This window comes from Rhinatrema bivittatum, chromosome 2 (genome assembly GCF_901001135.1).
Source record: "Rhinatrema bivittatum chromosome 2, aRhiBiv1.1, whole genome shotgun sequence".
NCBI classification, from domain to species: domain Eukaryota; kingdom Metazoa; phylum Chordata; class Amphibia; order Gymnophiona; family Rhinatrematidae; genus Rhinatrema; species Rhinatrema bivittatum.
The window spans coordinates 659,101,420-659,125,073 of NC_042616.1; the positions used below are offsets into that span (position 1 = coordinate 659,101,420).

Consider the following 23,654-nt stretch of genomic DNA (forward strand, 5'->3'; position numbering starts at 1 on the left):
CTTGTTCTCTCCTTTTAGATAAAGAATTGGTCTGGATGAACCATCTTTTTATGGAATAGCAAAGTAGATGGAGTAACTTTTTCTCCTTGTTCCTGTCGTGGAACCGTATATATTGAGTGATATTCAAAACAGCACTCAGCCGGCTAAGTGGCGCCGTTTGGTCAGCAGGTACCACACAGCCACTTAAGTGGCTTAGCTGGCTAAGTTTTTAGCGGGACAAATCAAGAGCAGGGAATGGGCAGATAGGTGAGGGGTAGATTTAGCCAGATAAATTAACCAGCTAACTCAATATTCAGAGTTAGCCAGCTGATTTATCTGTACAACTCTGGTTGGGCCAACGGGCTGTCCTAAAGTTAGCTGGTTATACATAAGCTCATTATTTTCAGCAGTAGAAGTTTATTTAGTATAGTTTGTACCGCTGCTTTTATTTGTTAGAGACAAACATGTTGAAATCATAAAGGTCTTTAGTACCGGTCTAGCTAGCTATACTGCCTAACTGTTCTAAATGATATCCAGAACCCAGTGATCTGTATGGGTCCACTTCTGGTAAATAGCTGAAGGCGTATGCCTATTGGCTGTACCGCAAGACCTCGCTGGGTGGAATGAGCAGACCCAGATACTTCCACCAAGATCATCCAGATAAGCTAAGTCACGAGGCCACAGGAGGAGCCAATAGGGGGTGGGGGAAGATACTATCAGGATTGACAGGGCTTGAACCAGTTGCCCTAGAAGGTAGAGGCCGGGAGGCCACAGAAGAGCCACATGAGATACAGAGTCTGGGAAAGGCCAGAGTACCTTCCAGTTGCCAATTAGATATGCCCTCAGAAGGTCCCATTGGTTCAGCACAGGGTGTGTAAATGAGGAAGGAAAGGCAATAGATTCTTTGTATATTTTGATTTTATTATGTTATGTCTGTCATGATCATCCTGGTTATTAACGTTTATGTTTTCCTGTAATCCGCCTTGAATAGCATGTAGTTAAATGAGGCACAATATAAATTCTTACATAAATATATTAGTGACAGTCTGTAAGAAGAGCAACACAGACACATTTGCTGGTACAACAGACTCCAGGGATACATCCTCCAGAACCTTTGCTTGTCTGGCCTTGTTCCTGCTCTGCATCCAGCCTTGCAGTTCTGCTCCAGTGTTCCTGCCCTATGGCTCTCTCCTGAGTTCCTGACCCTAAGCCTACTCCAGTGTTACAGCTGCATGCCTAAATGTGTGCAAAGCTAGGTCTGGTTTTACTGGCCTTGGCTCAATATTCATCTGGCCATCCAGCCCTTTCAGGTATGCATTTCCCTACTGTACCATTTGCCATTGACACAATGGGAAGCACCCCTACCACAGTATTCTCTAAACTAGGATACTGTAGATGAATGAATATTACAGGAATAAATCTGAATTAGTATCAGGCATCAACTCCTAGTTTTAATGCAATTTATTAGATAGGCTTCTTAAGAGCAGAGAGCCAAGATGGCAGTGTGACATGAGCTGAGTGTGCTGATCTAGATTTCCTCTTTGATTTACTGCTATAATGCTGTCTAAGCACAAAGGAAAGTTTTCGGTGTTCCTGATACCCTCCTTCCTGGGCAGCAACTGATGCCATCTTACATACCCAGCGGGACAACTTCTGATGGGACTAAAGGAGCACCAGACTTGCCTGGAGAGGTATCACAAAGTCCCGAAGATCAGTGACACCCCCCCTGCAGACAGACTCTCCACTCCACTGCAACCGGAGGCGCGCTCCGATGACATTTCAATGGCGACTTCTCTGGTAGGGCTGTTAGTGAAGTGGTACTGGAGCAATTAGTATCAACTTCTTTGCTAAGTGAAGAGAGCTTAGTAGTCAGACTGTCTTCTTCCCTGGATTTGCTCAGGGAGAGCCTGTGCCTTCATTCGAGCCAGTGGTGTTGAGAAGTGCTGGGCCGATCTCTCAAGATCCCAGTGGTGAGTTCTCTCCTTTGGCCATCAAATTGGCAGATATGAGTGACTCTGGACACTATTTGGGACCTAATAGAGGGCTTAGGTATATCCCTAAAAGATTCTAATAAAAAGATTAACCTTTTAGCAGCCAAATTTGAAGTTTCCAAGAAGGACACTGACTCCCAAATTTGTTTTATTCAAGAAAGCTGGTTACGACTGAGCACACTATTAAAGATCTGCAGACCTTCAATGTGACTGCTATTAAGGATATCAATAGTTTGTCTCGACTAGTGGAGCTCCTGGAAAACCAAACCAGGCATTTAAACCTGAGATTCCTACATTTTCCCAAAGTATTGGGAGAGACATCAATTACCACTCTCAAAAAATATTTTGAGGAGATATTGCTTTTTGACTCTGCAAAAATTCCCTCAATAAAGCTGTTTTTCTTCCTGTTAATCATAGGGTGAATGCTCAGAATCTTCCACCTGTTTCCTCTTATTCCCAAAAATTTATCAGAATTTTTAGAAAGTTCTGGGGTTGTCGTAATCGAGCATTCGACCCTGTTCGTTTCTTTTATTTTCGAACACGATGTTAGTGAGGTTATTCAGAGATTCTTCAGGAATATATCCTCCCTTTTCTTAGGTCAGATGTCGTGTTTTTCCTGATTTTGCTCAATCTACGCAGGAAAGGAGGAAAAATTTCATTGCTTTAAGGTCTAAGGCTACCTTATTAGACTTTTCCTTTGTTTTATGATATCCCTGCAAGTGCAATGCTAGGGATCGTGAGAATTGTTATGTTTGTTTTCCTTCCAGAACATCTTAAGTCCTTTTTGGAGTCCAGAAGCATTCCATTAACATCTGCTGATATTTAGTGGGAGGAATGTTTTGATCTAGTATAATAAGGCATTGTGTTCACATTATGCTTATTTCTTTTCATTTTTTTTTCTTAGTCTCCCTAAATTATGGCTCTCCTTCCTCATTTCTTGATGGAGAAGAGAATATGGTATTGTTTGCTTTCCTTAAAATATGTTCTCTTTTTTCTTTAATGTATTAAATATATATTCTCTGGGTTTTTTCTGTATGCATTGCTTATGCTATGTATATTTGAAATGTAATAAATATATAGTAAAAAAAAATAGGCTTCTTAATTATTTTACATATCTTAAGGACAGTTTGACAGTAACCACTAAACCTAAGTTTATTGAATTTGATTTCTATTGAAAATAAATACATTTTCCATACTATACCTCTGTATCTTTGATTTGATTATCCACGGCCACAAGCTGTGTTATGTTTTCCAGAACTGCTAACTCTGTCAGTTCATCAATATTGTTATTACTGATTGTCAACACTGAGAGGGACTTCTGTAAAAAGAGAACAAAATAGACAAAACTTTCCAAGGAAGAAAAGAATCTTTCAGGATCCTTGCTTCATAGAGGTGAGGCATTTAGCCAGATAACTCACAACTTCTTAATATTTCTCCCACTTAGCTGGAGCCGGATATCTAATTATCTGGCTAAAATTTAGCCAGATAACTTACAGGCATTATAGGGGCATTCTACAAGAAGTTAGGTTATATGGCTAAGTTATACACATAATTGATATTTAGAGTTAGCTAGATATCATATACAGCTAACGCGAATCGTGCCATAGAGCTGTCCTAAAGTTAGCCAGATAAACTTAACCGGCTATTTTAAAATAGCCATCTATATATATTCAGTGCGGTTGTGCTACTGAATATCTCTCCAAAGTTAGAAAGATAGGTTTAGCTGGCTAACTTTGCAATTCAGCCAGTGACTGAATATATGGACCACATAGAGTTTCTCTGATTACATACTGAAGGCAAACATTGTTTAAAAATGTCTTAATATCTGCACATCTTTCAAACAAACAAGCAAATTGGAAAAAACTGTATCTCAATGAGAAAACAATCCTGTGCTAATGTGAAGTCTACCAATAAGAAGGCATACTGTAAAAAGGACTATCTGTCAATATCTCTTGCTTCTCCTCCATCATTCCTCTTTGATCATTTTTACTTGTAAATTGTGACAATACAATGCAATTATTTAATTTTACTGTATTCGACTTTAACCAGAAAAGCAAATTTGCTTACCGTAAATTGTGTTTTCCATAGATAGGAGGATGAATTAGCCATGCTATCTGGTGATCACCCCCTTGTGGCCTGAGGCGGGAATTTCTCTCAGAATGTTCAAAGTTGTGTTCCTGCCTGCCTGTATGGTACCTTCGTGCGCAACTGCCTGCATCACCTCAGTTTGTTAGAAAGCACAAAGAAGTGGTGTACCGCAAGGAAGAATAAGTGCAGGCAGAAGGATAGAAACTGTCCAGGGAGGAGGGTGGGGAACATGGCTAATTCATCCTGCTATCTAAGAAAAACACCTTTTACAGTAAACAAACTTGTTTTTTTCTGCCCACAGATAAGCAGGCTGAATTAGCCATGCTGTCTGGGAGTTCCCAGCTAGGGAATACAAAGAACAGTCTTAGGTTTCTCTAGAAATGTCATTGCATTTGTGGATATGTTAGCAACAGTCTGTTCGTCAGATCCATGTGAGTGGTGGACAGTCTAAAAAACCAATAGCATATTGCAGTATTTCCTGCCCCATAGATGCATCTGAACTGACATGATGTTGGCGGCAGTAGTGAGATGTTAAGGTATGCAGCAAAAACCAAGTAGCTGCTTTACATATGTCCTAGATTGGCACATTGTGCAGATGGGCAATAGATGTAGCTACAGCTCTCAGTTGATGTGCATTGATTGTTGACTCTAGGCGTTCCGATCTAGAGGAGTAGCAAAAGTGGATACATTGGGTAAGCCAACTGGCCAGCGTTCACTTGGTTACCAGTAACCCTGGAGCATTCGAGCTGAAGGAGAGGAAGAGATGTGAAGACCTGTTAGATGCTTGAGTCCTTTGTTTATAATATGCTGAAGCTCTCTTGCAATCCAGCATGTGTAGCAGATCTTCTCATTTGGAGGTATGCGGTCTGAGAAAGAAGGTTGGCAACGTTATTGTTTGATTCAGATGAAAAGATGAGACCACCTTCGGAAGGATGGATGAATGGGTCCTTAAAGTGATTCTGTCATGGTAGAATTGCAGATAAGGCGGGTAATGGACTAGCATTTGAATTTCACTGACTCACCTTGCTAAGGTGATTGCTACTGGGAACAATATTTTCCATGTGAGGAACTTCAGGGAAGAAAATTGCATTGGTTCGAAAGGCAGAAGCAGGAGCGAGTCTAAGATTAGGTTTATATCCCATGGAATGGCTGGCTGTAAAATCGAAGGGTGGAGCTTCAAGGCACCCCTCATGATATGAGATACTAAGGGGTGCCTGGATATGGAAGTCTCTTGAACTGAAGGATGGTATGCTGCTATGGCGCTGAGGTATATTCTGATTGATGAAACCACCAGGCCAGAGGCGTACAATAAATGCAGGTATTTAAGTAATTGTTCAGGAGAAGATCCGAAGAAGTCGAGTTTTACTGACGTGCACCAATGGAGGTATCTGTGCTATTTGCCCGCATAATTCTTTCTTGTAGACAGATTCCTTGAGGAAATAAGAATGTCCTGAATCTCCTTTGGAATAGGAAGATGATTCAGTACCTCTCTTTTACTCTCTATGCCGTCAAATGAAGCAAGTCCTGCATGGGATGAAGTAGTGTCCCATCTTCTTGAGACAGGAGGTCCCCCCTGTGTTGAAGAAGGACTGGAGATGCATGAGGTAGTTCATGTATGTCCTGGTGTAGTTCATAGAACTACACCAGGACATACAATCATTTAAATCTGAGATAGCTGCCTGGGCCACTCTGGTGCTACAAGGATGAGATCCGACTCCTCTGCAATGCACTTTTGAACTATATGATTTATTAACGGGATTGGGGGGGACGCGTACAGCAGGCTCCCCTTCCAGGTAAGTAGAAAGGAATCCTGAGCTGGAAGAGGAAGTGACGTCATTTCCCATGCTGGTCGCATAGAACGGGGCTCTCCATCCACCGGAGCTATTTTGCGGTTTTCAGAGCGACTACCTGAGCGATTTCGAGCCATAAATAGTGCAACTAGCGGCAGAAATACCCTGGAAGATGACCTCCAAAAAAAGTCGGTAGACTTTAAAAATTTTTCATACAGCAAAGGGAGGGAAGATCCCGAGGACGAAGGGCTCAAGATGGCGGCGGACGCGGAGCCTGAGGAAACGGAGAAGGGAGGCAGGGACCCGCAGGGAGCGGACTCTGGGCCCCCTTCTCGTGCTGAGATGCGCTCCTGGTTCATAGAACTACACCAGGACATACAATCATTTAAATCTGAGATAGCTGCTACCCTTCAGGAGATGCGTGATGATCACGCTGACATGGGCCGTAGAATTGACGAACTGGATACCCGCCTGGATGACCACGAGGAGAGGTGGACAAGTCAGCAAAAAGATATCACTTCCCTCAACACACACCAGGATGAACTTCAGATAAAGCAAAATTGCTTACCTTCTAATAGGTGTTATCCCAGGACAGTAGGATGTAGTCCTCACATATGGGTGACATCAGTAATGGAGCCCTATGTACGGAAAAACTTCTTTCAAAGTTTCTATGAAACTTCTGATTGGCACCAGAGTGCCTACTGAGCATGCCCAGCATGCCATGATATTCCCTGCCACAGGGGTCTCCCTTCAGTCTGTTTTGTAGCAATTAGCGTTAGACAAAAATAAAATAATAAAACGTATCGGACCCAACTCCGCGGCATGGCGGGTGGGTTTCGTGAGGACTACATCCTGCTGTCCTGGGATAACACCTATTACAAGGTAAGCAATTTTGCTTTATCCCAGGACAAGCAGGATGCTAGTCCTCACATATGGGTGATTAGCAAGCTAGAGGCTGAGTCATTTGAAGTGAAGCAACTTGCTGTCTTGTTGATGGAAATGAGTCAGCCAAAGATCACAGCAGGTTGGATGCAGAAGGAGTTGGGATTACACTGGAAACAAGTTCTTTAAGACAGATTGTCCATAGGCTGAATCTTGTCTTCCTTCCTTGTCTAAACAGTAGTGAGCTGCAAAGGTGTGAAGAGAACTCCATGTTGCTGCTTTACAAATGTCCAGAATAGGTACACAGCGAAAGTGTGCTACTGAGGTTGACATTGCTCTGACTGAATGTGCTTTTACTCGCCCTTGAAGATTAAGGCCTGCTTTTTCATAACAAAACTGTATGCAATCTGCTAGCCAGTTTGACAAGGTATGTTTTCCCACTGCTTTACCTGGTTTGTTTGGATCATAAGATACAAACAGTTGATTGGATTTCCTCTGGACTGTAGTGCGGTTTAAGTAGAAAGGCAGTGCACGTTTACAGTCCAAGGTATGTAAGGCTCTTTCTCCTTGGTGAGAGTGAGACCTTGGAAAGAATGTGGGTAAAACTATAGATTGATTGAGGTGGAATTCCGTGACTACCTTAGGAAGGAATTTGGGATGAGTACGGAGGACCACCCTGTCATGTAGGAACTTTGTAAAGGGTTCGTATGTGACAAGTGCTTGTAGTTCACTGACTCTCCTAGCTGATGTAATAGCTATGAGGAAGACAGTTTTCCATGTAAGAAATTTAATGTCACAGGTGTCTATGGGTTCAAATGGGGAACGCATGAGCCTGGTTAATACGACATTCAGGTCCCACTGAATGCTTGGGGAATGAAGTGGAGGTTTAAGGTGAGTTAAGCCTTTCATAAACTTACTGACGAGAGGCTGTGTAGAAATAGGTGTGTCTCCTAGCTTGTCATGATAAGCTGAGATTGCACTCAAGTGTACTCTTACAGATGAAGTCCTAAGACCAGAGTCTGAAAGATGGTATAGGTAATCTAGTAGTGAGGTAGTGGGGCAAGTGAAAGGATCTAAAGACTTCTGAGTGCACCACAAAGTAAACCTTTCTAGTGGAAGGTTTACGTGAAGCTATCAGCACTTGAGATATAGTGGTTGGAAGGTTGAGTGGCTGTAAGATCAAGCTTTCAACATCCATGCTGTCAGGGACAGGGATTGAAGGTTGGGATGGCGCAACTGACCCTGATCCTGAGTTATGAGATTGGGAGCTACTCCCAGGCGAATGGGATCCCTGACTGATAGATCTAAAAGTGTGGGAAACCATACTTGCCGAGGCCAATATGGGGCTATGAGTATCATGGTCCCTTTGTCCTGTTGCAGCTTCACTAGAGTTTTGGTTATGAGCGGTATCGGTGGATACGCATATAACAGGCCTGAGTTCCAATGGCGAGCAAAGGCGTCCTTTGGTAGGCTGTTCTCCTGTTGTAACAGGGAGCAGTAATTGTTCACTTTGTAGGTCAGGTGAGATGCAAAGAGGTCTATTGTTGGTTGACCCCAACGTTGGATCCAAGGACCACTCGTGTGGTTGGAACTGACGACTGAGGCGATCTGCTATTATGTTGCGGATGCCTGCCAGATAAGTGGCTCGTAGAAGAATTGAGTGTGCTATGGCCCAGTCCCAAATCTGAGCTGCTTCTTGGCAAAGGAGGTAGGAACTTGTTCCCCCTTGTTTGTTGATGTACCACATGGCTACTGTGTTGTCTGTCTGAATTAGTACAGTCTTGTGTGAAAGGCAGTCCTTGAAAGCATGCAGCGCATAACGTATAGCTCGAAGCTCCAGGAAGTTTATCTGAAAAGAAGCTTCGAGTTTTGTCCACTTGCCTTGAGTCTTCAGAAGACCAATGTGTGCTCCCCAGCCTAAGGTGGACGCATCTGTAGTTAAAGTCACTTGTGGAACTGGTTGCTGGAAAGGTAAACCTTTTAGCAAGTTGCTCATTGATGTCTACCAAAGAAAGGAGGAGCGCAGTTCCTGCGTTATCTGAATGTGAGTGGATAGTGGTTGAATGGCTTGAATCCATTGAGATTTGAGTGTCCATTGCATTAGGCGCATGGTCAGTCTGGCCATGGGAGTGACATGAACTGTGGAGGCCATGTGTCCGAGTAGGGTGAGGCACTGATGAGCTGTAACTTGAGATTGATTTCGAAAAGAATGTGCCAGAAGAATGAGTGCTTGAGCACGGTCTCTTGGGAGAAAAGCTTTCGCTATGATGGTGTTTAGATCTGCACCTATGAAGTGTAGAAGGTGAGATGGTGTGAATTGGGATTTTTGGTAGTTGATGAGAAATCCCAAGGAGTGAAGTAAGTTGACTGTGAGCTTGAGGGAATTGAGAGCTCCTTCTTGTGTCTGACTCTTGATGAGCCAATCGTCTAGGTACGGGAATACATGCACCTTCGTTTGTGGAGATGTGCCACAGCTACTGCCAGACACTTTGTGAACACTCGAGGTGCTGAGGCTAGGCCGAATGGTAGCACTCGGTATTGAAAATGTTGTCCTTCGACCAGAAATCGCAGGTACTGGCGATGAGGAGGAAAGATGGGAATGTGAGCGTAGGTGTCTTGAAGATCCAGAGAGCAGAGCCAATCTCCTTTTTGAAGAAGAGGTAGCATGGTGCCTAACGATACCTTCCTGAACTTTTCTTTCTTGAGAAATTTGTTGAGATTTCTGAGGTCTAGGATGGGACGAAGGCCTCTGGTTTTCTTTGGAATGAGGAAATACCGGGAGTAGAATCCTCTGCCCTGCTGAGGCCTGGGAACTGGTTCTATGGCCTTTGCTCTCAGAAGGGTGGACAATTCTGCTTTTAGAATTTTGGAGTGTTGATTCACTGTCCAAGATGAGAGAGGAGGATTTTCGTTTGGTACAGTGAGAAACTTCAATTGGTACCCCTGAGCTGTAATTGAGAGTACCCATTGGTCTGTTGTGATGGAGGTCCAGGTGTGATGGTAATAAGTTATGCAACCTCCGACTGGTAATTGTGGAAGATGATTTTGAAAGGGGCTTCTGCTCTCTGGTTGAATTTCAAAAGCCTGATGTAGATGCAGTCTGAGCAGGTGGTTGGGGCCTAGCAGGCCTTTGCCGAACCTGAGAACGCTGAGTGGGACGTGCTTGTCTGGCCCGGCTTGTTGGAGGGTAGTATCATCGTGGACGGTAGTAAGGTCTCCTAACTTCTCTTCTAGGAGGTCTCCTAGAAGGTTGATGTGTCTCCTGAGGAATCAGTGACAGCTGTTTGAGGGTTTCTGTGTGGTCCTTTATGGTCGCCACTGCTTCTTTGACATTGTCTCCAAATAGGTTTTCACCTAAACAGGGAAGGTCGGCTAACCTCTCCTGGACTTCTGGCCTGAGCTCAGAAGATTTTAGCCAAGCCCATCTATGAGCCGTGATACCTGAGGCTGATAGTCTAGAAGCCCTCAAAACTGTCATATGTGGCTCTCACTTCGTGCTTGCCTGCTTCTAGGCCTTTATGCACCAGACGCGAGAAACCCTCCTGAAATTGTTCTGGAAGATCTTGGGTAAGGCCTTCTACCTGTTTCCATAGATTGCGTTGGTATTGGTTCATGAATAATTGGTAAGAATTTATCCTTGAGACCAACATTGAACCCTGAAAAACTTTTCTTCCTAAACTGTCCAGGAACCGACTTCCTTCCCTGGAGGTGTGGAAGCGTGTGTCTTAAGCCTTTTAGCTTTATTCTGGGCTGACTCAACTACCACCAACTGGTGTAGTAGTTGAGATTTTTGAAAGACAGGTATGGGTTGGAGGAGATATGTAGCATCTGCCCATTTGTTAACTGATGCTACTGATCCAGGGTGCTCCCACAATCTGTACATGAGCTCTTGAAGGACTTCATGTACTGGTATAGCCAATATTTCCTTAGGTGGATCTACGAACTGTAGCACCTCTAATGTCTTCTGTCTGATATCTAGTTCCGAGAGAAATAAAAAGGGTATAGTTTCTGACATTTCTTTGATGAAATTGGAGAAAGAAAGATCTTCCGGAGGTGATTTTGTATCCTCTGGAGGTGAAGGTTGAGACAACATATCTTCATCTGAAGAGACATCTGCATCAGACTCAGTTCCAGTATCCACTGGGTGACCTGATGGACTGAATGGAATCTCAGGAATTTGTGGTGATTGTGGCCTCCGAGGAGGGAGAATGCCAGAAGGACCAGGTAGTGGCTCTGGAAGTATATCTTGATCCACATCCTGAGGTGTATGAGAAAAAACCTGGATTAAGGTGTCCAATTTGTCCATGAGGGGCTGGAAAATGGAGACTTCTTGAATCGGCATCGATGGTTTCATCGGTGCTGGCACCGGAATCGGCATCGATGGCATCGGCGTTGGAATGGCCGGAATCGGCATCGACGGCATCGATGGCCCTGGTGCTGGTATGGCCAGAATCGGCATCGAGGGTACCGGTGCCAGAACGGGCGGTGTCATCGTTATCGAGGGCGATATTCCCGTGGGAACCGGAATCGGTGTCGATGGTATCGCTGGCAGAGAAGGTTGAGGCCTCGGTATCGCCTCGAGGAATGCGTCCCGTACCGCTTGACGTATGTAAACATCAAGTTCCGCCTGCATGAATGGTGAGAACAGAGCACCCATGGGGGGAGGCGGTAGTGGCGATGCTGGTACCTCCTCAGAGCCCTGAGAAGGTACGGTTCCCTGCGCCGGAATCGGCGGGGGTCGCCCTGTCGACGGCTCCGAGGCCTGAACGTCGAGCCGAGGTTTCTTAGTTGTCAATTCAATTTCTGTCGATGGCACCCCGGGAATCGGGTCGGTGGTTGCCGTATGCGGCCTACGATGACGATGCCGATGCTTTTCTTTTTCCCGGGCTTTTTCGCTACCCAATGTCGATGCCTTTGACGATGGAGAGGGGGAGGAAAGAGGAGCATCTCCCGACTCACCTGAGACTCGTTTTTTCAACACCACCTTACGAATCGACCCAGCCAGAGACGATTGCGTTGAGGATGATGGTGCCGGTAAGAGCTGTATTTTGAACAGTTGTTCCATCTTCTCCAGCCGGAGACGACGTCCTTTCGATGTCATGGTGGCACACAAGGGGCAAGCCCTAACATCGTGGTTCTCACCAAGGCAGAGAACGCAGTCCTGGTGAGGGTCGGTAATTGACATGTTTCTAGTGCACTTAGGGCACTTTTTGAATCCCGAAGCCATTTTGGGCCGGACAGCCGTCGACGACCAATGACCAGGGACAAAAACTCGGTCAAAAAATGGAACGGAACCGCAAGAGAGTGTGAAAAACTTACCGCGATGGTATACTAAGGGGAGACCCTTGCGGCTGAAGTTTTTCTAAACTTTTTAAGTTTAAAGTTGTGGAGAATTCTCCACAGGACTCCTAGGAACCGGGAGGCTAACTGCTCCGCGGAAAAAAGAAGACTGAAGGGAGAACCCTGTGGCAGGGAATATCATGGCATGCTAGGCATGCTCAGTAGGCACTCTGGTGCCAGTCAAAAGTTTCATAGAAACTTTGAAAGAAGTTTTTCCGTACATAGGGCTCCATTACTGATGTCACCCATATGTGAGGACTAGCATCCTGCTTGTCCTGGGATAAACTGGAGGATATTGAGAACAGGGCCCGCCGCTGTAACTTACGCTTTAAAGGCGTACCAGAAAAAGAGGAATACACAGATTGTAAGCTAGTAATCCAAAAAATATGCTCTATGCTACTGGATGGGGCTGCGGTGGATGATGGTGTCCAGCCCAGTACTCAAATAGAACGGGCTCACAGGGCCCTGGGTCCCAACATGGGGAACAGACCCTGTGATATCGTGGTCTGCTTCCACTCTTATGCTTATAAAGAACAAATCGCCTCTGCAGCGAGTCGCCAACGATCCTGGCGTTGGGAAGAAAACGACATCGCTATCTATGCGGATCTCGCTACCACAACCCTGCGCAAAAGATTGGCCCTCAAACCATTTACCACTGTGCTGGCGGTAGCGAAGGTTCGCTATCGCTGGCTCTTCCCTTTCGGACTGTGGTTCCAGATGGAGGGTAAGTCATATCGGATTCGCACCTTAATTTATCTTATAGCCGATATACTTAAAGTAGACATGACTTATCACAACCACTAAGTAATATTTAATATGAAACTATGTTACAGTATTTGATGGCACCTGTTTAGTTAATATAATTCAACACATTTAAGTTTGAAATTATGTGCCTTATTGTGAACCGTTGTGACGGCAACTAGCTTAACGACGGTATAGAAAAGATTTTAAATAAAATAAAAATAAAATAAATAAGAAGCAGAGAGAGTCGCAAAGGAGGTTGGCTTGAAGGTGGAAATTCCTGCTCCCAACACCACTGCAGCTAAGGGACCTCGATCCGAGACTCCGCGATGGCAGCGCGCCCCAATAGGAGGTCGCCGACTCTGGAGGAACAACACTGAAGGACAAAGGGCTGACACACCTACTTGAACTTTTAAGCAGTAACTATATTCTTTTACTTTGTATAGGGATTTCCTTTACCAACACGAAGCGTTCAAGTAGTGGTCATACTGCGGTTCCTGCAGTTTATGGTATTTCTTTGCTGCATTCTAAGGGTTTCCCTAAGCAGTAAATATGTTTCAGTTGTTCTGGAGTTCAATCTTATGATATTCCGGGGACAGATGGCGCCGACCACCAGCATGGGATCCTCCTTCGTTAAATACTGGGATCGGGTAGATCCTTCCCAGCTGGCTTTTTGGGTAGGGGGGAGGGAGGGAGGTGGGGTATCTAGCCTCTATACATATATGTACGTATTAATCCTGATTTGGGATGGGTGTATCTTTCACAGTCTGAAGTGGTGTCTTCCGTAGCTGGATCCGATACGTCACTTTTATAATGTGAGGCCCGGGAACTTTAATGTGTATTTGGTTACGCAGCAAGTCTTGGCGGTGGCACACATTGAGCGTTCATGGGGAAGCTGTGCAGATTCCAAATGACTTCAGTCAAGTTTGTTTCCCTTAATGTTAAGGGACTAAACTCAGGTCGTAAACGACGGCTTCTTTTCCAAGAAATGGGCTGCATGAACACTGATGTGATCTACCTGCAAGAAACGCATCTTAGAAAACGATATGAAGGTCTTCTGAAATCTAATAAATACCCACACCAATACTGGGCAGCGGCGACGAAGGCTGCGAAATATACTGGGGTAGGAATCTTAATTCACAAAGATCTTCACTTCAAATTGTTAAATTCTCATATAGATACTCAGGGCCGGTATCTATTACTGAATGTGAAAATGGGGGGTGACATACTGACATTGCTTACTATCTACGGGCCAACGTCCCAAAAGGAGGCCTTTTATAGTGCCCTCCTTTCTATTATTGCTGACAAGGCAGAGGGGAGAGTGCTCCTTGGTGGAGATTTTAATGTAACCCTTAATCCCCACCTTGATAACTCGACGAGGCGTAGTGCAGACTCTACCCCCACTAGGAAGGCCCTTAAAAATATACTCACACTTATTTCTGGAATTGATATTTGACACTCTCGTTTTCCAAAGTCCAGAAGCTACTCCTTTTACTCCCACCCCCATAACTGTTACTCTAGAATAGATATGTTTCTGCTAGATAAGACATGTACCAACCAGGTCAGGGCTGTGGAAATTGAACCAATTGTATAGTCAGACCATGCACCCAACTGGTTCAGTATACAATTGCAAAACTACGATCGGGGCCTCCGGTATTGGCGTCTTAATGACTCTTTACTGGATGATAGTGAATTCCAGCGGCAGATAGCTAGGGAAATACAGGACTATCTCCATATTAACGATACGGGGAAAACAGACTCCGTGACCGTCTGGGAATGTTTGAAGAGTGTTCTATAGGGTACTTTGTCAAGAAACAGAGGGAGAGAGAACGACAGGGGTTGATGACTCGTCTTCACTGGCTAGAAACCGCCCACATGCGGGATACTAATCGGTCCCAGTTGCGAGAGGACATTTAAGAAACGCAAAATAAGATAGCAGCACTTGACGCAGCGCTTATTGCTCATCACTTAGACTTAGCGCAACAGAAATTCTTCAAGGGCGGGAATAAAGCCAGGAGATATTTAGCTCAAATGCTTAAACGAAAACAGGCACAAGCTTTTATTTCCAAGATTAAAACCTCGGGGGGTACTATACTAACTGACAACACATCAATTCGACAACGGTTTCTTCAATTTTATGCTCAGCTTTATAGTAGGGACCTGAATATCTCCGATGGTGATATCCTTCAATATCTGTCAAATATTCCCCTACCAGAACTGACTACATCCCAGCGGCAATTTTTAGATAAAGCCATTACCCTGGGGGAAATTCATGATGCTATTAAGTCTTTAAAACCTGGGAAATCGCCAGGCCTGGACGGTTACACACCCAGATTCTATAAACAATACACCACGGTGTTGGCTCCTGTGCCTCTCAATTTCTTTAATTCGCTGAGAACCGGGTCCCACCTTTCTCGATTTGCTAATACTGCAGGGATTACCATCTTAGCAAAGCCTGGTAGGGATCCCAGGCCCATATCTCTCCTGAATATAGATGTTAAAATACTAGCAGAAATTTTAGCAAACCGTTTTAACTGTTTTATCACACAACTGGTGCATTTGGACCAGGCAGGTTTCATCCCCGGGAGGACAACAGCGGATAATGTTCTTAAAATATGCGACAACATATGGTATGCGAAAAAACACTGCATACCCTCCATAGCTTTATCTATAGATGCCGAGAAGGCGTTTGATATGGTGCATTGGCCATATCTATTCGCTACCATGGAGAAAATGGACTTTGGAGTTCCCTTCTTACAATGGTTGCGTCAGTTGTATAGTGCTCCCCAGGCGTGCCTTAAGATTAACAGAGGCTACTCTTCTACATTCCTGGTGGGCAGGGGAACTAGACAAGGTTGTCCGCTATCGCCGTTATTGTTTGCTCTCTTTCTGGAACCTTTTGCAATTAAAATCAGGCGTCAAGACTGTATTACAGGGTTGACAGTGGGGGGTATTACTACTAAATTGTCTCAATATACCCTCCATAGCTTTATCTATAGATGCCGAGAAGGCTTTTGATATGGTGCATTGGCCATATCTATTCGCTACCATGGAGAAAATGGGTTTTGGAGTTCCCTTCTTACAATGGTTGCGTCAGTTGTATAGTGCTCCCCAGGCGTGCCTTAAGATTAACAGAGGCTACTCTTCTACATTCCTGGTGGGCAGGGGAACTAGACAAGGTTGTCCGCTATCGCCGTTATTGTTTGCTCTCTTTCTGGAACCTTTTGCAATTAAAATCAGGCGTCAAGACTCTATTACAGGGCTGACAGTGGGGGGAATTACTACTAAATTGTCTCTATATGCAGATGATATTTTACTTATGCTTACTAACCCCGAATTATCCCTCTCCACTCTCACACAAGAAATGGAGGCCTTCAGTGGGGTTTCGGGCTTTAAAGTCAACTGGGAGAAATCTGAGATACTGAATATTAATCTTCCACAAATAGAGACCCTACACTTGCAAGGGTTGTTTAAATTCCGGTGGGCCCTTTCCCAGATTAAATTCTTAGGGGTATACTTCAGCGCCTCTCAGGATTTATTCTCCATCAATTACACTTCTCTATGGGCTAAACTCTCTAAGGCTATGGAGGAATGGGGCCGATATCATATCTCCTGGTTGGGCCGAATTGCAGTTACCAAAATGACTATCCTACCAAAGCTATTGTATCTATACCAAACTTTGCCTTCCCTGATCCCTGCCTCTCAGTTACAGAAGTGACAGAGGAAACTTATGGTTTTTATATGGGCGGGGCGACGACCGAGGGTGGCCCAGTGGGTTCTTTTTAGGCCAAAAAGTCAGGGAGGATTTAGCGTTCCAGATTTATCTCGATACTACTGGGCAGCTCAGTTTAAGAAATTGGTGGATTGGCATAAAGTACATCAGCATAAACGGTGGGTACAAATCAACCAAGAAATAATTGGATACTCCCCGCTCAGTAGCCTAATTTGGCAACCAAAAGGAACCTGGCTTGTAGAGATAGGGACCACTTCTCCCCCATCAGTCCTCAATCTGCTAACACTGTGGCATAAACATGGCTCCAGACTTCTGGAGCAGAGGGAATATCACCTTAGCACCGGCCTATTCGCAAATAAGGCGTTTCGGCCCGGGTTTGAGAACCCAGCGTTTCAACTTTGGCGGTGCCAGGGTATAAGGATATGGGTACATGTATGGGGACCTCAGAGTCTACGCCCCTTTACTGATTTACAATGACAATTTGTATTACCGGCCTCGGCCGTTTTTCCTTACCTTCGATTAGCTCATTTTGCCCGTGCCATTATGATTGATACCCACCTGACATTGGGAGCCTCTGATTTTGAAAAAATATGTAGGAAACCAGACGTATCTCAGCAGACATTATCTGTGATATATCAATTATTATTGCCAGCTGATGAGCTTTCTTTATCATTTCAGAAAGCATGGGAAACAGACCTTCACTTAGATTGGTCATCCCGGGAATGGAAAAAGGTATTTCAGAAGATAGGAAGAGGTTATATTGCCTCTTCCTTGATAGAAAATTCTTACAAACTATTATATCGTTGGTATATATACCCTCAACGATTACACAAATTCCAACCATACATTTCAGATCTTTGCTGGCGGGCCTGTGCGATGACCAGCTCTTTCTTTCACATGTGGTGGGACTGTCCTGTCATACAGGAGCTATGGCAAGGGATAATCTCAGTGGCTGGGGGACATGATTTCGGTCTAGTTACGGTTACACCGGGCCAAGCCTTACTGGGTTTCAGTATCTCGGGCATCTCTGAGGAACATAATAAACTGGCTCACTATATTTTGACAGCTACTCGTTGTGAAATAGCAAAGGTCTGGAAGTCCTCGGGGGTGCCAACAAAAGCAGCCATACAACTTAAGGTAGACAAAATATATTTATTGTCAAAAATTACAGCTTATCAACATAAATGTGTTCCTAAATTTGAAAAGGTATGGCAAGTTTACATGACATGGAAATCTGCACAAGACTCTACATTTTCATCCTTAACAACTGATTGATTTGATGTTTTCTTTTGTTACCATCCCGGAAGCCTAGGGACACGGACTGACACCTAGTAATATCTTCTCATGAACTCTTACTCAGGCTATTACCCCATTCCATTCCATTGTATATGTATAGGAGGTGAGGGGGGGTTGGGGGAGGGTTGGGGATAGAAAATAACCCTAGGAATGTGGAATTGGTGACGAATCCCTACTTTACCTTATCCTACAGATATGTTGGGGGTAACTGTCACTTTGTCACAGTTCTATGTACTCGCATTATATGTCTGTACTATTTTCATGATGTCTATCTGTATGTCTATCTGTACCCTACGTTGAATGAGATTCAATGTTTATTGCGCTATGGTTAATAAAAATCTAAATATAAAAAAAAAAAGAAAGGAATCCTGAGCTACTCTTCAATTGCTTGGCTACAGAGAGCAAAACTCCAGCAGCAGAGTGCTGCATTTGGTTGTGAATAGATCTATATGGGGTATCCCCCCATCTCTTGAAGAGGGATTGCGCCAAATCCTGGTGAAGTTCCTGTTAGCGGTATGGACCCTTGAACCGGGATGAGGCGTAGAGCCACCACTGAGGGACAGCCCCCAGTGGTCCTTGTCTCAGAGAAGCGGTACTGGCGAAGAATACCCGGCTGGAGCTTCACCTATACCAGCCCATGTTCCACTCAGGTTGAGCCCTTGGGTGCCAGGGCCAGCAGGACTTAGGTGCGGGTCTTCTCTCTACAAGGGTCCAAGAAGCGAAGAGGCGGCGTCAGGAGGTCCGGGTCAAGGCAGGCGGAAGTCAGAGAATGCTGTGGACGGACCGGGAGACAGGGCAGGCAGTGAACCAGCAGTACGAGGAGATAAGCCAAAGGTCAGGATGGGCAGCGGACAAGCGGAGTCAGGAAGCCAAGCCAAGATCAGAACCAGGACAGTCCGAGGAGCAGGGGCTCGGGGTCAGGAACACACAGGAACTCGGGATCAGGAGAAGCAGGTACTCGGGTCAGGAACAAGCAGGAACTCTGGAACACAGCAAGAACACTCTCACGAGTAGGACCTGATGCCAAGGCAAGGTACAGGAAGCTGATGCGACCTTAAATAGCCCCGACCTGTGATGTCATCTTCGGGGGCCAGGCCAAGGTTTCCCACCGCGGCTCATTTAAGTAGGGGCAAGCGCCGCGCACGTGTGCCTAGGGGAGCACACGCTGAGAGGAAGTCGGAGGCGTCTAGGGCCACGTGGGAGAGACGCCGTTGCTGGATTCGGGACCCGGCCGCCCCAGGCCATCAAGGAGGGAGTCCGGGTCGGGTGCCTTCCAGTGTGGTTAAGGGGGACTGGTCGCAGGTTGCCGCAGCCTGGATTCCTAACAGTACCCCCCCTTTACGCCCCCTCACAGAAGGACCAGGCTTGCCAGGATGTGCCCGGTGGAACTGTTGGAGAAGGAATTTGTCCAGGATATTCGAGGCGGGTTCCCAGGTTTTCTCCTCTGGTCCAAATCCCTCCCAGGAAATCAGGTATTCCCAGCATCTGTGGTTGCGTCTCACATCCAATATGTCCTTGACCTGGTAGACCTGGTCTTCTTCTGAGGCAATGTCTGGGGATTCTGATGGCTTGCGGTGGAACGAGGAGAGCACCAGTGGCTTCAACAAGGAGACGTGGAATGCATTGTGTATTTTCAAACTAGAGGGCAGGCATAGACGGCAGGAGTCCGGGCCCAGGTGATCGCTTACTATAAACAGACCAATGTATTTAGGTGCCAACCTCATTGAGGGCACTCGAAGATGGATATGGCGAGTGCTCACCCATACTCGATCTCCCAGCTTAAAGAGGAGAACTGGGCGGCGGTGTTTGTCAGACCCTCTCTTGGCTTCATAAGCAACTCGCCGGAGATCAGCCTGGGTTGTGTCCCACAGTGAGTAGAGTTGCTGGGCAGTGAGCTGGGCCACAGGAGGGCACAGTTATTGCCATGGGTAGCAGTGGCACCGGTTGTCGTCCAATGACCAGTTGGAATGGAGAAGCTCCCATCACGGAAAGGATGTGCAGGTTATGGGAGAATTTTGCCCAGGGCAACAGGGCAGCCCAATCGTCCTGTCTGCTTCCGAGAAAAGAGCAGAGGAAGGCTTTCAGGGTCCGGTTGGTTCGTTCGGCCTGCCCGTTCCCCTGAGGGTGAAATGCCGATGTGAAATCCAGCTGTATCCCAAACTTTTTACACAGGGAGCACCAATACTTCGCCGTAAACTGGGGCCTGTGGTTGGAGGCTATGTGTTGCGGGAGACCATGGAGGCGAAAGATGTGCTGAGTAAATAGCTGGGCAAGCTTGGGCGCTGAGGGTAGCTTGGGAAAATCGACGAAGTGCGCCATTTTAGAAAGTCTATCGATGACCACCCAGATGACTTGGTTTTCACTAGATGAGGGCAGGTCCACCACGAAATCCGTGGAGATGTGGGTCCAAGGTTCTTTGGGCACCGGCAACGGTTGCAAGAGACCTCAGGGGTGTCCGGGCAGAGATTTCTGCTGGGCGCAGGTTGGGCAGGAGTCGACGTAGGCCCGAACGTCACATTCCACCTGTGGCCACCAGTAGTAGCGGGATAGAAGCTCCAGGGTACAAGCCCTGCCGGGATGACCGTGATGAGGGAGTCATGCGCCCACGCCAGGACCTTCCAACAAAGGCAAAGAGGAACTACTGTTTTCCCCAGGGACACCGTGTAGGTGGTAGTTAGAAGAACTTTGGCAGGATCCAAAATGTATTGGGGCACGACGGGTGCATTCTCTGTTTCATAGAGCCTGGAGAGGGCATCAGCTCTGACATTCTTAGTGGTTGGTCGGTACCGCAGAGAGAATTGAAATGGCTGAAGAACGGCAACTAGCGGGCCTGGCGGGGGTTCAGGCATTGAGCTTGGCTGAGGTACTCCAGGTTCTTATGATCGGTATAAACCGTGATGGGGTGCTGGGCTCCCTCGAGCCATCTTGATGGCCAAGAGCTCCTTGTCCTCGATGCCATAGTTCTTTTCCTCTGGCATGAACCTGTGGGAAAAATAGGGACATGGTAACAAGGCCCCGTTGCTGGAATACTGGCTAAGAACGGCCCCTACTGCAATATCAGAGGCTTCTACCTCCACCACGAATGGACGTGAGGGGTCGGGGTGATTGAGGCAGGGCTCGAGGAGAAAGACCTGTTTTAGTTCCTCAAATGCTTGGAGCGCCTCGTGAGGCGAATGTCTGGTGTTGGACCCTTCTTCGTGAGGGCAGTAAAGGGTGCTACTAGGTGCATGTAATGGGGAATAAAATGTCGGTAGAAGTTGGCGAAGGCAAGGAAACACTGGAGGGTGCGGACCCCCACAGGTCGTGGCCAGTCCCGAATACTTGCGACCTTCTCGGGGTCCATGTGGAATCCTGTAAGTGGAGACAATGAAGCCGAGGAAGGGGAGAGGCTCTCATTTGAAAAGGTTTTTTTCCAATTTCGCGAAAAGGCAATGTTCTCGCAAGTGTTGCACAAGACGGGAACCTCCAGGCGATGAGTGTGCAGGTCCTTTAAATAAATCAGTACGTCGTCCAGGTAGACAATGTCGTTGGTGTGGAGCATGTCACGGAAAACCTCATTCATGAGATTCTGGAAGACCGCCGGTACGTTACATATGCCAAATGGCATCACTAAGTATTCGTAGTGGCCATCATGCGTGTTTAAAGGCGGTCTTCCATTCGTCCCCAGGTCCAGAACTGAGTGCAAAGGGAGGGCTGTTGGCTCCACAGGGACGTCAAAGATTTTTAGTGTGCTGTGGACCTCTGCCCTAGGGTCTGGCAACTTTTTGGTTTCCAGTTTCAAGAAGGTTCCTACCATCTCAATCAACCTAGAATATCAGAGGTCCTCCGATGATGTTTCAGGCAGATCCACTGGGGGTTCTGAAGGTATTCCTGTCCAGGAACATGGAGAGGGAGGGGAGGAATACACCTGCTCATGGTCCACAATGGCCTCATCTTCTTCCGATATTTATGGGGGTGGAGAAGAAGGGATGTCCTCCAAGTCCTCCTCCAATGGGCTAGAAGGGGACTGTGGCCACTTACTCGACTCCAATGCATCAAAAAAGAATTGGAGGGTTCCGATGCTTTGCAACATAGCCTGCAAGGCCACACCCTACATGTGATGGGAGGTGGATGAAGATCTTTTCATCTTCTTGGTTGTGGAGAGGCTCCCCGGACTGCCTCTTGAGAGTGTGATTCTTTTGCTCCAGATGTAAGAATTTGTGGACTGATGATAAACTTGTCCAGATGTTTCAAATCCCTACTCTGAGATATAGCATGTTTGCCCAATGGGGCATTGGTCATTTTTGTCTTAAGGCCGTTCAGTACCCCGTATGTATACTGTTCTATATGTATACTGTTCTGTCTGAGACTGATGATGAACATCCTGAAATGTGCAGAATATCCATATCAGAAGATCCCGAGCCCTCTAATTCAGACTCTCGCAGATGCTGGGAGCTTTGGATGGTAGAATCCTGCGACACATGATGCTTTTGCATCAAGTGTGTCGACTCAGCCTTGTAAGTGCTTCACCCGTGACGCATGCTTCGGCGTCAATTGCATTGATTCGGCCGCGGCCAACGCTGGCTTTGGGTGCTTTTCTTGATGCGTCGTGTGGTTTGTGCCGTCCATGCATCGGTTACCCTGCCTTGATGCTGATCCGGTCGACACATTCTGCACAGGGATGCTCTTCTTCTACACAACAGCGCTCTACACACTAGGGCTTTGTCGAGGTTTGTCACCCACGCCCTTATCTCCCAACTCTTTGAGGTGCTTCATGCCCTGAGGCTTTTTGGAAGTCGGCTCAAGGAAGGTCGCATGCCTTTATTCCTCCGGTCTTCTGGCCTTCCTGCCTGGAGAGGAGAGTGCAGAGCATTGAGTGGGGGCAGATGAGCCCAAGAAGGCCCCTTCCAACTGCCGGAGCTTGGCTATTTTGACGTCCCGCTACCACTGGGCCCGCTGAGACATCTTACCACAATTCGGCAGGATGCCTGGTCATGGTCCAGTCCCAGGCACAGGTAGCGGTAATTATGTCACCTGTCACCTGTTACATGAAGGAATCAAAGTAATATTGTATGTCCATCTTCTAAAGTAGATAAACAATCAATGAAAACTTGTAAAAAATATCAAATAAATTTAATGGCACAAGTACAATGAAATCAAACTCATTACTTATATTATCTTCTAATACAACTTACTGTGAAAACAAACCTTCTAACATACCCATTCATACCCATACATTCATACTATGAAAGTATCTCCAACATACATTGTAAGGATTACAAAACACTATGAAGCACTTATATTCAACAAGTAACACACTACACAAAAATAGCAGAGTTGCTTATTTGTAACAGATGTTCTCATAGGACAGCAGGATGTTACTCCTCACATATGGGTGACATCATCAAGATGGAGCCCTTAAGGTACCTGGATAGCGCTGGGATGCTGAGAATAGTAACCTTACCTTTGGTCAGTTATCAGTGGCTACCTCTGTTGACATTCTACTGATCTGAATGCTATTCCTTTTTTGATAATTATTGATAACACGGAGGTTGATATTTCCCTACATAATGTTATGGCTAGGTTTTATATTTGTTATTAACATGACAATTGCACTGATACAGTTCTGTTGTATATATCTTATACTGTCTATTAGATGTTTGTATTACACTGATGAGGTTTGAGCTGAGGGGGGAGGGGGGTTGGAAGGGGACTAATAAACAGGGGATTATGGGGAAAAATGTTGGATGATGGGGTGGTCTTTAATGGACACAGCTGTATGAAGTATGAGGATATAAGGTTAAGATTCATAATAAATAATCCTCTCTTCACCCC

The 23,654-nt window shown here is 45.9% G+C and overlaps 1 protein-coding gene across 1 annotated transcript in view; it reads right to left on the minus strand.

Annotated features, from left to right (window-relative positions):
- PPP1R42 (protein phosphatase 1 regulatory subunit 42) overlaps window positions 1-23,654 on the minus strand; it is a 231,902-nt gene that overhangs the window by 138,604 nt on the left and 69,644 nt on the right. The window contains 1 exon segment of the mRNA XM_029591417.1: window positions 3,172-3,288. Coding sequence (XP_029447277.1) covers window positions 3,172-3,288 — 117 coding nt within the window.